Source organism: Dermochelys coriacea, chromosome 3 (assembly GCF_009764565.3).
Source record: "Dermochelys coriacea isolate rDerCor1 chromosome 3, rDerCor1.pri.v4, whole genome shotgun sequence".
Taxonomy (NCBI): Eukaryota; Metazoa; Chordata; order Testudines; family Dermochelyidae; genus Dermochelys; species Dermochelys coriacea.
The window spans coordinates 15,012,440-15,028,888 of NC_050070.1; the positions used below are offsets into that span (position 1 = coordinate 15,012,440).

Consider the following 16,449-nt stretch of genomic DNA (forward strand, 5'->3'; position numbering starts at 1 on the left):
ATCACAGGCCCTAGATCTCATGGGGGTCTGACATCTGCTGGGAGAGCAATACAGCAGTGCACAGACAATCCAGGAAGTTTTTTGAGAGTGTTGGGGACAACTTCCTGGTGCAAGTGTTGGGCAAACCAGCTGGGGGCCATGCTCTTCTTGACCTGCTGATCACAAAAAGGGAAAAATTGGTAGGGGAAGTAGATGTGGGTGGCAACCTGGGCAGCAGCGACCATGAGATGGCTGAGTTCAGGATCCTGACAAAAGGAACAAAGGAGAGCAGCAGAATATGAACCCCGGACTTCAGAAAAGCAGACTTTGACTCCCTCAGGGAACTGATGGGCAGGATCCCTTGTGAGGCTAATATGATGAGGAAAAGGAGTCCAGAAGAGCTGGCTGTATTTTAAAGAAGCCTTATTGAGGGCACAGGAACAAATCATCCCAATGTGCAGAAAGAGAGCAAATATGGCAGGTGACCAGCTTCGCTTAACAGAGAAAACTTTGGTGAGCTTAAACACAAAAAGGAAGCTTACAAGAAGTGGAAACTTGGAGAGATGACTAGGAAGGAGTATAAAAATATTGCTTGAGCATGAAGGGGTGTAATCAGGAAGGCCAAAGGACAGTTGGAGTTGCAGCTAGCAAGGGATGTGAAAGTTAACAAAAAGGGTTTCTACAAGTACATTAGCAACAAAAAGGTGGTCAGGGAAAGTGTGGGACTCTTACTGAATGGGGGAGGCAACCTACCGCAGAGGATGTGGAAAAAGCTGAAGTACTCAATGCTTTTTTTGCCTTGATCTTCACAGACAAGGTCAGCTCCCAGACTGCTGCACTGGGCAGCACAGTATGGGGATGAGGTAAGCAGCCCTCAGTGGTGAAAGAAAAAGTTAAGGACTATTTAGAAAAGCTGGACATACACAAGTCCATGGGGCTGGATGCAATGCATTCGAGGGTGCTGAGGGAGTTGGCTGATGTGATTGCAGAGCCATTATCTTTGAAAACTCATGGTGATCGGGGGAGGTCCCAGATGAAAAAGGCAAATAAAGTGCCCATCTTTAAAAAAAGGGAAGAAGGAGAATCCGGGGAACTACAGACCGGTCAGCCTCACCTCAGTCCCTGGAAAAAAAATCATGAAGCAGGTCCTCAAGGAATCCATTTTGAAGCACTTGGAGGACAGGAAGGTGATCAGGAACAGTCAACATGGATTCACTAAGGGCAAGTCACACCTGACCAACCTGACTGGATAAAGGGAAAGTGGTGAACATGATATATCTTGACTTTAGCAAAGCTTTTGATACAGTCTCCCACAGTATGCTTGCCAGCAAGTTAAAGAAGTATGGATTGGATGAATGGACTGTAAGGTGGATAGAAAGCTGGCTAGATCGTTGGGCTCAACAGGTAGTGATCAACAGCTCGCTGTCTAGTTGGCAGCCAGTATCAAGCAGCATGCCCCAGGGGTCGGTTTTGTTCAACATCTTCATTAATGATCTGGATGATTGGATGGATTGCACCCTCAGCAAGTTTGCGGATGACACGAAGCTGGGGGGGGGGGGGGGAGAGAGGTAGATATGATGGACAGTAGGGATAGGGTCCAGAGTGACTTAGACAAATTGGATTGAGCCAAAAGAAATCGGATGAGGTTCAACAAGGACAAGTGCAGAGTCCTGCACTTAGGGCAGAAGAATCCCATGCACTGCTTCAGGCTGGGGACCGACTGGCTAAGCGGTAGTTCTGCAGAAAAGGACCTGGGGATTACAGTGGACAAGAAGCTGGATATGAGTCAACAGTTTGCCCTTGTTGCCAAGAAGGCTAACGGCATATTGGGCTGCATTAGTAGGAGCATTGCCAGCAGATTGAGGGAGTGATTATTCCCCTCTATTAGGCACTGGTAAGGCCACATCTGGAGTACTGCATCCAGTTTTGGGCCCCCCACTACAGAAAGGATGTAGACAAATTGGAGAGAGTCCAGTGGAGGGCAACAAAAATGATTAGGGAAGCTGGGGCACATGACTTATGAGTAGAGGCTGAGGGAACAGGGCTTATTTAGTCTGCAGAAGAGAAGAGGGAGGATTTGATAGCAGCCTTCAACTACCTGAAGTGGGATTCCTAAAAGGATGGAGCTAGGCTCTTCTCAGTGGTGGCAGATGACAGAAGCAATGGTCTCAAGTTGCAGTGGGAGAGGTCTAGGTTGGATATTAGGAAAAACTATTTTACTAGGATGGTGGTGAAGCACTGAACTGGGATACCTAGGGAGATGGTGGAATCTCTATCCTTAGAGGTTTTTAAAGCCTGGCTTGACAAACCCTGGCTAGGATGATTTAGTTGGGGTTGGTCCTGCTTTGAGCAGGGGATTGGACTAGATGACCTCCTGAGGTCTCTTCCAATCCTAATCTTCTATGATTCATTGGACTGACCCAGTATGGCCATTCTTATATGCATTCCAAGAAAAAGGATGAATCAGCGTTGTGCTACTTCCTTTACAGATTTTCTCATAGCTTTCGTGTATAGTAGCAGTATACCCAGTCTACATTTCAAAATAACTCTTTGACAGAGAGGCAGGTCAACATAACCCACCATCCCCAGTGTATGCATAAAGCTCATAAAGGAAAAGGAAACAAGGTTTGAATTCACACAAGATTCATTGTGAATTTACCAGAGGCATGTATAATCTAAAGAAACTAAACCTAGCCATTTATCTCTGCTGAAGAACAGTAGGTAGGCCAAAGATAAATGTGGCTCTGTTTCTCTATTTTCATGATTAAATATCACATTAAAATAAGACTACTGAAGCTTCAATAAATTACCAGTTTATTCCCATAATAAACTGCTAAGGTACATTTCAATTTTCACTGTTTATATGTTCTGTTGGTCTGATTCTATCCTAACACACATCAGTGTAAATCCAGAGTAACTCCACTGACTGCAGTAGAAATACTAACCTTTATTAGCCCTTCTTATATAGACCTAGAACCTGAGGTACAGAGAAGCCCAACTTCTTGTCCCAAATCACACAGCAAGCCTGTGGCAGAGCCAGAAATACAACCTTGAAGTCTTGACTCCCAATTCGCTACTCTGGCCATTATTCCCAGCTAGAAATAGAACCCAGGAGTCCCAGCACCTAGCCCCCTGGTCTGAACATTCAAAAACACTTCCCAGTGTCCTTAGCAGCTTCTATGAAGAGACATTGGGGGGAGGGATAGCTCAGTGGCTTGAGCATTAGCTTGCTAAACCCAGGGTTGTGAGTTCAATCCTTGAGGGGGCCATTTAGGGATTTGGGGCAAAAATTGGGGATTGGTCCTGCTTTGAGCAGGGGGTTGGACTAGATGATCTCCTGAGATCCCTTCCAACCCTGATATTCTATGATTCTATGTAGCAAAGGATGCTGGGGTGCATTTGTGCTGGAAGCAAGCAACTGCGCAGAAACAGGGCCCCACCCTTTCCTTTCAGTGTAAGAAATAAGGAAGAGGGAGGCAGGATGGCTTGCCAAGCTGGGTGCGTAGGGGGCAGAGAGAGAAGCCGTTGGGACAAGGAGGTACCCAGTCGTGCCTTGACCTGCAGGAACCCACTAGCCTAGAGCTCACTCTGCTGACAAGCCCCATGTCACTTTGCAACAGCAATAAATCCGGTATATTGTGTCTCATGTAACAGCAGACAAGCGAGGAAACACAAACACACGCACAAAACCCTGGCATCATAGCCCTCACTTATACCCTGCCACAGCTTCCCATTGAACCCCCTGGCACCACAGCCCTCACCTGTATCCTGCCATAGCTTCCCAGTGAACCCCTCCTGGCATCACTTGCCCTGCCCTGCCCTAGTTTCCTATTGAAACCCGCCCTGCACCTACTCCACAGCAGCTGGCTGCATCCGCCCCTCGCACTGAGCGCACGAGGCTCGTCCTTCTTCCCACAGCCCCCCCCACTTGCCTGCCGCCCCGCCCCGCCCCGCCCCGCCTGCTCCTCTCCCCTCACCCCGGCGCTCGGCACGCGCCCGCCGCACAGCGCAGGTCCCTCTCTCTCACCTCGCACCTGCACCCTCTCTAGGGGCCTCTCTTTCCGCTCCAGAACCCAGCAGGCCAATCAGATCACAGGCCGAGGGCGCTGTGACCAACCAGAGAGCCCCCGGCTCTCAATAATCTCCCCTCCCCCTCCCCTTGAGCCTCCGGGGTCGCGGTTCAGGTTTGGCAGTTGGGGCTGCCGTTGCAGCCAGTAGAGGTGGTTTCAGTGCGCAGGCGCGAACGCTCCCTTCGTTTCTCGCCCAGGGAGGAAAGCGCGCCGCGGCGAGCGAGTGATCTTCCGGCGCTGCCTGGGGGCTCGCAGGGGTAAGTTGAGGCTCCCGGCTGTGGTAGGGGCGAGTCAGGGGAGACTGCGCCCCCGCCCCCGGGGAGGTGTGTGCAGAGGGGTTTCCCCTCCCCATCTTCTGACAGTAAGGTTGGATTCACCCCCCCCATCCCGTGTACTGCGCCCGCCCCGCCTGCCGGGCGCGGCCCCACCTCAGGGATACCGCGGGTTAGGTGCCTGGCAGGGTGCCCGCCCTTCCTTGCCTGCGGTGCCAGTGGCACGCAGCGCCCTTCCCTGCGTCCCCGAGTGTGGCTGGGCGGGACGCGTCTGACAGTAGCGCAGTTTCCGCCCGGAGGTAGCGGCGTTGGGGGGAGGGGAGGGATAAAGTGGTCCCTGTTCACTGTAGCGGGGGGCGGCGGCTCTGGGAGCCGTTAGAAGGAAGGGTGTTAAATCCATGCCGTGTCTCCGGCAAGAGTGGCTGGAGAAGATGGGCTCTGGGTTTATTTTCCCCTAAGGAAATATGCTGGGCATAGGAAAATGGAAGCGTAGCGTGGCCACCTGAGCGAGACGCTGCGGAGGGCAACCCATGTATTCCTGAAAAGAAAAGGAGGACTTGTGGCCCCTTAGAGACTCACAAATCTATTGGAGCCTAAGCTTTCGTGAGCTACAGCTCACTTCATCGGATGCATTTGGTGGAAAATACCAGAGGGGAGTGAGCTGTGGCTCACGAAAGCTTACGCTCAAATAAATTTGTGAGTCTCTAAGGGGCCACAAGTCCGCCTTTTCTTTTTGCGAATACAGACTAACACGCCTGCTCCTCTGAAACCTGTCATGTATTCCTGCCGATGCTTTTGTAAGCAGACGTCACATGGTGGCGTGAACCAGACAGTGATGCTCTTTCCCCTTTCCCTGTATTTTGTTTCTTTGCCTCTGGACAGCTGAGTAGTGTGCAAGATTTATATATTCTGAAATTAGATTGAGAAAATATTATGAAATAAGGTGGCGAAGTGAGAGGCGTACTAGATTTTTTTTGTTTTTTTTTGGAGTGTTGAATCACAAGTAGCTTCCCTTAACCTCATATATGAGAGGAAACGGTGTTCTTATGCCTGTCAGTTAGTTTAGATCCCCACTTTAGATTTTTTTTTTTTAAATGTAAAACTATTTTGATGTTTCAACGAGCATGGTGTTGGATTTAAACATTCCTCTGTAGTATTGACTTCAAATGCAATACATTGTATTAATGGATGTTAACCAGGAAGTTAAACTGGCCAGTCTAGCATCGTTTTTCCAAATTGCATAGCACGCACAATGAAAATATAGTGAAAAGTAAATTAGACTTTGGCGCATTTCAGCGTCACTAATGTCACCACTTGACCTTATTAACAGAGGTAAGGGGAATTGTTTTAACACCTGTATTCTCTGTAAAGGCAATCCTAAACATCTGGACTCTAAAATTTAACTAGAGGTCTAAACTGCTTATTTAAAGAATAGTCAGCATTTTGTAGCCTATTCCTGTGAAATGACCCTTGAATGGAAAACCAGGATGTAACAGGTATACATAGGGTGACCAGATGTCCTAATTTTTCACCCTTGCTATCTGGTCACCCTAAGTATGACACATAGCCACAATGTGACTAGAAATATTTATCAAATACTTATCTCATAGTAATTGGAAGTAAAAGGTCAAATGTAGACCAAAAGTCTAAGAAAGGGTTTAGAAAATCTGCCTGCGGCATTTTTAAGGTGACTCTTACTGTGGTATCTAAGGATTTTTGTATTAGGAATTTTTGCACCAAACAAACTACAGTAGTCCAAAACCTCCCATCTAGACAAGCTATTGGCCTTGATCTGCTAGCAAAGGCTGTTGCCATAAAGAATTTATGAAGACAGGCTGAAATTCTACTCTTTAAAAAAAAAAAAATCTACAGCTGGTGCATCAATCAGGGGTTGCAAGAGCTTCAGTTTTGGCACTCTGTGAAGGGTGGGTGTCTGTGAGTGAGATGTATAGTGACAAAGTTTCTCCTCTTCCTTGGTGGGTCCTGCACTTATGGGCAGATCTTGCTTGCCTCAGATATTCATGGCAACTCTCAGTTCGGCCACTTTAATGGCTCAAATCTGCTATTCGCTCAGATAACGTCATCACTGGCCAGCATGGGGGGGAAAAAACCAATCCCCGCAGTGTCTGCTGATCCACCATGTGGGTCAGGGACCATGTCAGAGACCTTCACCTCTGATGGAAGCTCCTGTGTTGGGTCAGGAGTTGGGAGGTTTGGGGGAAACCCGGGCCTGCCGTTTTACCCCGGGTTCCAGCCCAGGGCCCTGTGGACTGCAGCTGTCTATAGTGCCTTCTGGAACAGCTACACAACAGCTACAATTCCCTGGGCTACTTCCCCTTGGCCTCCTTCCAACACCTTCTTTGTCCTCACCACGGGACCTTCCTCCTGATGTCTGTTAACGCTTGTATTCCTCAGTCCTCCAAACAGCACATCCTCTCACTCCCAGCTCCTTATGCACACACCTCACTAACTGGAGTGACAGCCTTTTTAAACCAGGTGTCCTGATTAGCCTTAATTCTAGCAGCTTCCCAATTGGCTACAGGTGTCCTAACTAGCCTGCCTGTCTTAATTAGTTCTAGAAAGTTCCTGAGTGTTCTGGAATAGTCCCAGTTATCTTACCCAGGGGAAAGGGACCTGCTTAACCTGGAACTAATGTATCTACCTTCGACCACTCTTGTAACCATTTGGCCTGTCCCTGTTGCAATAAATATATAGTTTTGTCAAACTTCTTGTTCAAACAGAACCCACTTTAGGTTAAGGATTTGGATTGAAATGATGGCTCCTTAAATGTCAACATATATATATTCCACTGTGCTAATTAGTTCACCCACCTTTCATTACACTACACACAATTCATGAATATTAAAAAACTACAGGGGGGATGTCAATTTTCAAGGCTTATGTTTCTGTCTGTATAGTAGCAACACCTATTATATAGGTGGCTAAGCACTTCCCATTATCCTATCTTCAATTGCTTATTCCTTTTGGCAAACTGTTTGGGCTGAAATTTTTCATGCTTGATCTCTGCCTCAGGCTGAATTAACTTTTTTTACAAAAAAAAAAAAAAAAAAAACTTCAACAAAAATCTTTAAACTAAGGGGAAAATAGGCCACTTTAACAAAGTTAAGCCATCTCTTAGAATTTTAAGAGCACCGGTACCTCAGGGTTTGAAATGGATACTTGAAACTTAGCAGGGGAAATAGTTCAACTGTGAGGAGGTATCATTTGCTGCCCCTGATTTGGCTAAACTACAAAACACGGAAAACTGTCTCTTGAACATGTACAGTAGAGTTTATCACAAGCATGCTGTTGAAATTAATCTTCAAGCAATATTGCTTCACTGGCCTGTGCTTCAGGAGTATGTCCTCTGATGATATTGTAGGAGGATTTGTGCAACCTAGAACTTCACATCATGTTTTTTAGCAATTTATTAGGCAATCCTAGTCATTCCTTCATAGTCCTCATGCTAAATTGCAGCACATCCTCTCTGCTCCAGGCCAATCTGTCTGTTAAGTAACTTTATAAAACATGCTTTCAGAATCTGCATTCCTGTTTTCTAGATTAATGAATAGTCTGGCAATGATGATAGCTACAGCATGAAGTTACTACTCTAAATTCTCTCTCATTGAAAAAACTGACTTGTAAAAAAACATACTTTCAGTCTGGTATAGTAGTGGGTAGCAGTCCAAGTGCTAGCTTTGACAAAGGTAGAATTCCTGGTCAATTTGGCAGTGTTACCTGTGCAGCAGTCAAGGACTTGTCCACAAATTAGTTTTCTGCAAGCTGGTGTCCAAATCTACATAGCGCTAGCCTGCTGCGGACTAACTGTCTGTGAACTCTACTGATGTGTATTAACAATTTGTTAATGAGCTTTGATCTGGTCCTGTTTTCAAAGGGGACTAGATCAAAGTGTATTAGTAAACTGTTAGTGGACATCAGCGGGGTTCACACAGACAGTCCATAGATTGACACCCCATCTTGCCACAAATTAAATGTCTGTTTCTCAGGAAGTTCCCACTCGGCCTTCTTTTCTCAAAACTAAATATTCCCAGTTTTTTACCTTTCCTCATAGGTCTCCTTTTCTAAACCTTTTATCAGTTACTTTGGTTTTTTGACTCTCTGCAGTTTTTGTAATGCCCAAAGCTGGACACAGTAATACTCCAATGGAGGCCACAAGTGCCAAGTGAAGTAATTGTCCCACTTTATATGTCATGTGTATGATACTCCTGTTAATACACCCCAGAATGATATTGGCCTGTTTCTCAAGTGCCTCATTGTTGGCTCGTATTCAATTTGTGATCCACTATAACCTTGCAGTAATACTGCGTAGCCTGTTATTCCCCGTTGTGTGTTTCTGCATTTTATTTTATTTTTGTTAATAATTGTAGTATTTGTCGATTTGAGACCAATTTTCTAATTTGTCAAGGTCCTTTTGGAGTCTAATTCTGTTCTCCAAAGTGCTAGCAACCCCTCCCAGCTTGGTGGTGGTTGCACAATTTAAAACGGCACTCTCCGTTCCATTATCCACGTCACTAATGAAAATAGAAAATGAAGAATAATGGACCCAGAATGGATGCCTGTAGAACCCCACTAGATATATTCTCTCATTTTGACAAAGTCATTGATAATGACTCTTTGAGTACAGTCTCTCAATGAGTTGTGCACCCACAATATAGTAACTTCATTAGTAGACCACATTTCCATAGTTCGGTTATGAGAATGTGAGAGGAGAAAGTCAAAGCCTTACTAAAATCAAGATATATCACATCTACTACTTATCCATATTCATTAGGCCAGTAACCATGTCAAAGAAGGAAATTAGGTTGATTTGGCATTATTTTTGTTGACAAATCCATGTTAGCTGTTGCTGTATTATCCTCTAGATGATTACAAAATGATTGTTTAATAACTTGTTCCATTGTCTTTACAAGTATCAAAGTTAGGATGACTAGCTTTAATTAATAGAATTTATGAAGTGAAAAGTTAAAATTGCTCATGTGTTTACCTAAACAACTAGGGGCCAATTCTGCTGCTATTGATGTCAATGGAATTTTACCATTGACTTCAGTGAATCCAAGATTGGCCCAATAGTGATTTCGCAGTTAAAACCCTCTCTGGAAAGATATGTGAAAAATTTTAAATATTTAACATAGCTATCTAAGCCATCTCCAGTGTAACACGTATTTTAGATTGAATGTATAATAAAATCTTTTTAATTTTTTCAGGTACATCAGATTGGCTGCTGGGAACACTTTGAAATGTTGTCCGCAATGAAATTAATATTAACACTCTTTCTTTCTGGAATTCTAGCCTGTTATGGAAATGCTAACGATGATTCAATACACAAGTTACTTTTGGTGTCCTTTGATGGTTTCAGGGCTGACTATCTGAAAAACTATAGACTTCCTCATCTCCAGGAGTTTATTGAGGATGGTGTGTTGGTAGAACATGTTACAAATGCTTTTATCACAAAAACTTTCCCAAACCATTACAGCATAGTGACAGGCTTATATGAAGAAAGCCATGGCATTGTGGCTAATGCCATGTATGAAGAAGATACAAAGAAGACGTTTTCGGAGTTTAATGATACAGATCCTTTCTGGTGGAATGAGGCAACTCCTATTTGGGTGACAAATCAGCAGCAAGAGAATAGAAGAAGTGCTGCTGCAATGTGGCCTGGTACTGATGTAAAAATTAACAACACAATACCTCATTTTTTTATGAAGTATAAATATTCAGTAACATTTGAAGAGAGAATGGAGAACATTACTATGTGGCTGAACAACTCTAACCCACCAGTTACTTTTGCTACACTCTATTGGGAAGAACCAGATGCAAGTGGGCATAAATATGGACCAGGAGATAAAGAAAACATGAGAAAAGTGTTAGAACAAGTGGATAATCACATTGGTTCACTTGTTTATAAACTCAAGGCATTGGGATTGTGGGAGAACATTAATGTCATAATTACAAGTGATCATGGAATGACTCAGTGTTTCCCGGACAAGCTGATTAGACTGGACAACTGCGTTGGCCGTGGTAACTACACTCTGGTAGACAAGACACCAGTTGCTGCAATACTGCCAAAAAATAGTATGTATATATTTTTTTTTCAGTTGTATACTGAGAAAGTGTTAAACTTTGTCTCCTTTCTTGCTGGAAATTTCCCATTGTGGTGTATTACTCACAGGAGTTGGGAAGACAATCCAGTTCATGTTGCATTATTTAGACAGAAAATAATGGATTAATGAATACATTAAATTAGGGGTATCTAGTTAAAAATAACTGGGCTCTGGTAATGAAGAGCACATGTTGAATAGCTAATATTTACCCTGCATGTTGTATACTTTTGGATGTTAATGAGTGCTTTGGTGTGGTTTATTCTAAAGTAGTTGTGGTGGATTCTCCGTCACTGAAAACTTTTAAATCAAGATATGCTCTCAGAATTATTTTGGGGAAGTTCTATGGCTTGTGTTATAGGGGAGATCAGACTAGGTGATCAGTAGTCCCTTCTGGCCTTGGAATCTCTTCATGCTTTTCCTCCTTTTGCTACCCTGTCAGTTACTCAGTTATATCACAATAACGAGCACCATGGGATAACTTCACTGGGGATTGAAAATTATACTGATCTGAGTTTCAATCAAATCATTTTTGCCTCTTTCATCCCACTTCAATTACAGCCTGATTTCATTGGTCAAGTCTTAAACTGATAGAGCTAAAACCAATGCTATATGAAAGCTGGAATCCCTCCCTAATGTCATTTTAGGGTTATGACTGAAGATAAGCACTTATTGATGACTATCAAAATTAGGGCCAGAACTGATGTGGTTGATGAAAAATGATCAGAAAAACCTGAATGACTTTAATGCAGGGTTCACTTTATATTCTAAGAAACTGGATTCCCCCCTCCCTCCCTGTGATTATTGAATGTTAAAGAAGAAATTATATTTGTACCTCAACTTTCATTCTCTCCACAACAAAATCTGAGAAGCCATTAGAGCTTTGAAGGAGAACAGTTACAGCAGAAACAAATGATGACATCAACACTGATTACCTCAGGAACCAATTGGGTACCTAGGTCACACCCCTTCCCATGTGGCTTTAAAAAAAATATATATTTAAAAGTTTTATTAAGTTTGCTTATGGATAAAAACAGTAAATGGACAAACTACATAGATAATTGAATAGTTGCTGTTTCATATGCTGTCTATTTTCTTTGCAGACAAAACATATGTATATAACTTACTGAAAAACTGCAGCACTTCCATGAAGGTGTATCTTAAAGAAGAGATTCCAGACAGATTTCATTACCATCACAATAAGCGCATTCAACCCATAATTCTGGTTGCAGATGAGGGCTGGACAATTGTACAAAGTGGGTCACTTACAAAATGTAAGTATTTTCATCCTTCGTGCTCCTGGTGGCTTATATTGTTGGGATCCTCAGGTACTACTATGAGTGACGAGTAAAACAGAGAACCCATGTATATTACAAAAACCCATAAGCATTGGGTTACCCAAAATGACAGGCAAATAAAACAAATAGGAAGGGTTTAGGAGTACAAAGTTATACCACCACCAAGTCTGTATACATAAATCGGCAATAACAATGGTCACAATAGTCACGAGTTACAATAAAGAATTTAGACCAGTAGTTGAGCAATAAAGTCAGATGTAGTGAAAGCAAAGCATCTGTGTTCTGTATATTTGAGTAACCAAAAAAAGGAAAATATAAGCTTGCTGCTGCTGCAAAAAAGTTCTGTCTTAAGTCATAAGTAGTACATTTCATGATAATACTTAGTGCTCTGGAACTTTGCCACCACCACCTATCTCCTTGACGAATCTGACTGTAACAAGTGGTTGTTTGTAGATAATAACTGAATTCAAAATTGGTCATCTGCACTGCCACCACGTTCCCAGTGTCATCCATATTGTTGCATAGGATATAAAGCTGTCCTATACTCTTTCATGTTGGAGGTAACGGTATATTATCAGTGAAAGGTATGAATCCCTTCTAAAGGGGAACCCAACAGCTCGGAGCTGACTCAATCTAGGAAAGAGGGTTTCTGGCTCACCAGACAGCCAAAAACTCTGCGCTTAACTACAGTAGATATGAATGTTTTTACCATGTATATCTTCAAGTGCACAATTAGCAGCTTAATGGAGTAGTAAATGGACAGTCCCAAATTTTTCTAATGTTGCTTTGTTTTTCTACTAATACCACTGCCACCATTCCAGTTTCTAGCAATATAGTGAGGGAACTTTGAAGGGGCCTTTTCCTACAGAACAAATGAGTGCATAGAAGCAAAAGATAAGTTTAGCTTAAATAATAGCAAGTAACTTATGATTTATTCCAACACTGACATTACAAAACTGCTAAACAAAATAATCTTACTGGAGAGACTGTCACTGGATCATGAGAGCATGTAAATTACAAAATCCCATATCAAAATCCTGAATTGATTGATGATGCTGTCAAAAATCCACTTTGGACAAACTGCCACCAAGAGCTGGATATATACAGGATATTTGCAAAGGCCCTGTCTGATGTGTGATTTGTTGAGTTACTCAGATCATGAAGAAACCTTGGATGAGGACTCTAGCTTGGATAGATTCAGTTTCTATACACACTAATGTGCTGCAAACTTTTAGAACTGACCAGTCACAATAAGCAGCTAAGTTTTTATATCCATACATATATCATACTAGAAGAAACCCCATACGTTTTGTGATCTATTTTGCTGACCTATCCCATAGCTCAGCAAAATAGATCACAAAACGTATGGGGTTTCTTCTAGTATGATATATGTATGGATATAAAAACTTAGCTGCTTATTGTAGCTATTTTTAACTTTCTGTATATCTAGCTTTTGAATGGTCAGTCATAAAAGAATATTCTAAAAAAGACTTTTCCTAAGTCAGTGGTTCAGTCTCTTTCATTTTGTGGACCCCTTTTGGAAATTTTCAAATGGAGGCGCAGACCTCTTTGGAAATAGGTGTCTATAGCTGAATTCTGTTCAGTTTTCAGTCAGTCTTTCACATACATCTTAAGACATAGTCCACAGGTTGAAGACCATTGTCCTAAGTGTTCAACAATCAATGTTCCTATAATTTATAAGGGGCTTAGGAAGACAAACTTGTCATGAGTGTCTTATAGAGAAGCTAAAGTGGCTGAACAAACAATTTTTAAATGGCCCTTTAGAGAATCCCAGTAACTTGTTCTAACTGTTTGGGTTAGAAGGAGCCAGCTATGACCGTGGAAAGAAACAATGTATTTAATGTGAAAACAGTAACCATTGTGTTTGGCATCTTATACAAGTTTTAATGCAAATATAAAAGTGGCTCTAAATAGTTGCTATAAAAACCCCCACTATTTCCTGCTGCCAGAGTGATCAGCAGATAAAGGCCAAATTGAAGAGTGCTTCTATTCTGCATCCTGAAACTCTTCAAATTCCTAGCCTGGCAGACTACTAGAGATGGATTCCATGTGCACAAGAGGCTGCTCTTGGTCCTGAAGAGTTCAGTCCATGAACCAACAGCATGAGTGACCCAGTAAAGTATAGCTGTACACATGGAAGATGTTTGGTTTCCAGAGCACTTAGGTCTCCTATAAAAGAAACTTGTTGCTGTTTGTATTCTAAATGTCATACTCTGGAGTTTGTTTATGCTAGAGAAACAAACAAGATTGTTTACTCTTAACCAAAAATCCCCTAACCTACAGCTGTTCCACACTGCTAAATCCTAAAAGTTAGATCTACAGTATTTGTCATCTTAAATGGATTTTTGCTGTAATGAGTGGTTTTTAAAAAACACAAATTTGCTGCATGTCCTGTATATGAACTAGAGGTTAAAGCGCCTGTTAACTTCTGCTGAATCACTGTGAATTAGTACATTACATACCTTGACCACTCTTTTTAAAAGAGCAAATCTGGCTACAAACCTATCATATCCTAGACCGTAATGATAAATACTTTCATAATCCAGATCTTTTGTTTGGATTCGCATTTCTGGGGGGAATATGGAGGTTATGCTCTAATAAAAAGAAACTTCAGCAAAGTGCCCTGTTAATTTTTTAGTAGGAAACTTTGCTATTAAAATATTCTTGTGGCTTTCAACACTAGTACAAGTGTTGCATTACTTTATTCCTCCCTTTTTTAGGAATGGACGTGTTAATATCATAGCTGACAAAGTTTGTAAGCAACTTAATTTGTTAGTTTACAACATTAATTTTATTTGTTTATTAACTTTGCATTTCTCCTTTTAGTAGGTGATCACGGCTATGACAATGCTCTCCCAAGCATGCATCCGTTCCTGGCTGCTCATGGTCCTGCTTTTCACAAAGGCTACAAGCAGAACACTGTTAATAATGTCGATATCTACCCAATGATGTGTCACATCCTCAGACTAAAACCTCAGCCCAATAATGGAACCTTCAGCAACACCAAGTGCTTGTTAGTTGACCAGTGGTGCATAAATCTCCCCGAAGCAATTGGAATAGTTGTTGGTGTCCTCCTAGTGTTAACTACTCTGACCTGTCTTATAATAATCATGAAGAATAGAGTGTCCTCTCCCCGTCCATTCTCCCGACTTCAGCTACAAGAGGATGATGATCCCTTAATTGGATAGCAGATGTAGGAAGTCCTAACCTCACTACTACATAGATATTAGGGTCTGGAAGTAAGTAGTATGAATGACCTGGCTGATCATTCTATGATGCACTTTTAACAGTACTCCATTTAAAATTGCCTAAGATGTACAGACAAAAACCTGTTGTTGAACTGTTTGCCTCTGCATCTTGACTAACAATTCAATAGCACAAGATTTACAAAAATCTACACTGAAAGGATCCTGTTGCCTACTGGAAAAGGCATTTAACAAGACAAAGATGTTTTGCATTTGGGTATTTACACTCTTTTTTTAAAATTATAAACTAGCTAGGCTAGGAATCTGAACTCTAACACTTGTAAATGAAACAGACTGCATTTTGTATTAAATTTAATAGCAATGATTTCTTTTACAATTCTTGCCCTCATGTATCAGTTGGAAAAATCCATCCTGGGTCTTAAAGTTTAAGACCAGTGGTTCTCTGGCTGGTGTATAGTGATTGTTCTCAGAAACAGGGATTCCAATTTCTTGTATCTAAATAAACCAGCAATAGAAATTCTACACTAGTGGCAGTTCTCCCCTGCAACTATTAAGGCAAGTTGTACAATGTTCCTAGTTTAACTAGGAAGTGGTGTAGTCTAAAGTACAGGAATGGGTTTATGGATATCTAGGTTCTTGTCCTACTTCTGACTTTCTGCATGGCCTTCTGCAAGTCAGTTGACTTCTCTACCACAGTTTCCTCATCTATAGAACTGGGATAACACTTCGTTACCTTGCAGAAATGACTTTAATAGTGAGTTTGTTTGTGAAATGTTTTTGTGATTCTCAGGTGGAGGTCTTGAAGTACAAAGTACTATTAAAGAATATGAAACATTTCTCAGATACATCCCTATTTACCTACATGTACTCTTTCATATACACTTGAAAAAAAAAAATTGGGATTTTTTTTTTTTTTAAAATGGGGAGCCCTCACTTCAGGGTTCAAAGTTTTCTCTGGTTAAAACATGATTGTAATAACATATGAAGAAAAACTTTACTGCTTAGGTAAGGATATGAAAAACCAATGGACTTATCCTATGAGGATGATACCTTTTTGGATCTAAATCTATTAACTCTTAAAGTTCTGTTGTAAACCAATGGTATTATCTGAAAACCACTGAAACTATTAGTGATGTAGTATGACTTGCTATATGCCACTTTACTCCCAGGCTGCTGATCAGGGTTTAAAGAAAGAGCTCAAAATGCTGAATGGTGCTTGCTGATACTCAAGAATGGCAGCGGTGGCTCTAAAGGGAGCTGCATTGAGTTTTCCAGGGAGTAAAAAGAATGGGAAAAAAGGAAATCAGTCATCAAGCACATCACACATGTGCACAAGATCAGACTATTTTTAAAGGGCTAGTGCCTTAACGTAGTGAAATATTTATATTTTGATTGTATGGCTTTAGTTTCTGTGAAAACATTTTGCATATGTAAAATAAATTTTAGTAAGTGTCTTAATTTTTCTTAAACTTTTTTTTTCTAAG

General features: G+C 41.8%; 2 protein-coding genes across 2 annotated transcripts in view; one reads left to right on the top strand and one right to left on the bottom strand.

The window, feature by feature from the left end:
• The window catches only part of CLIC5 (chloride intracellular channel 5), a 138,804-nt gene extending 134,643 nt beyond the window's left edge, over window positions 1–4,161 (bottom strand). The window contains exon 1 of the mRNA XM_043510137.1: window positions 4,007–4,161. The gene's annotated coding sequence lies outside the window, so the exon portion shown is untranslated. The remainder of the gene's footprint in view (window positions 1–4,006) is intronic.
• Window positions 4,162–4,169: 8 nt separating this feature from the next.
• ENPP4 (ectonucleotide pyrophosphatase/phosphodiesterase 4) lies at window positions 4,170–16,423 on the top strand. The gene is made up of 4 exons (XM_038394172.2): window positions 4,170–4,306; window positions 9,547–10,414; window positions 11,544–11,714; window positions 14,586–16,423. The coding sequence occupies exons 2-4, from the start codon at window positions 9,580–9,582 to the stop codon at window positions 14,945–14,947; spliced, it is 1,368 nt and encodes a 455-aa protein (XP_038250100.1). The 5' UTR covers window positions 4,170–4,306; window positions 9,547–9,579; the 3' UTR covers window positions 14,948–16,423.
• Window positions 16,424–16,449: the final 26 nt, after the last annotated feature.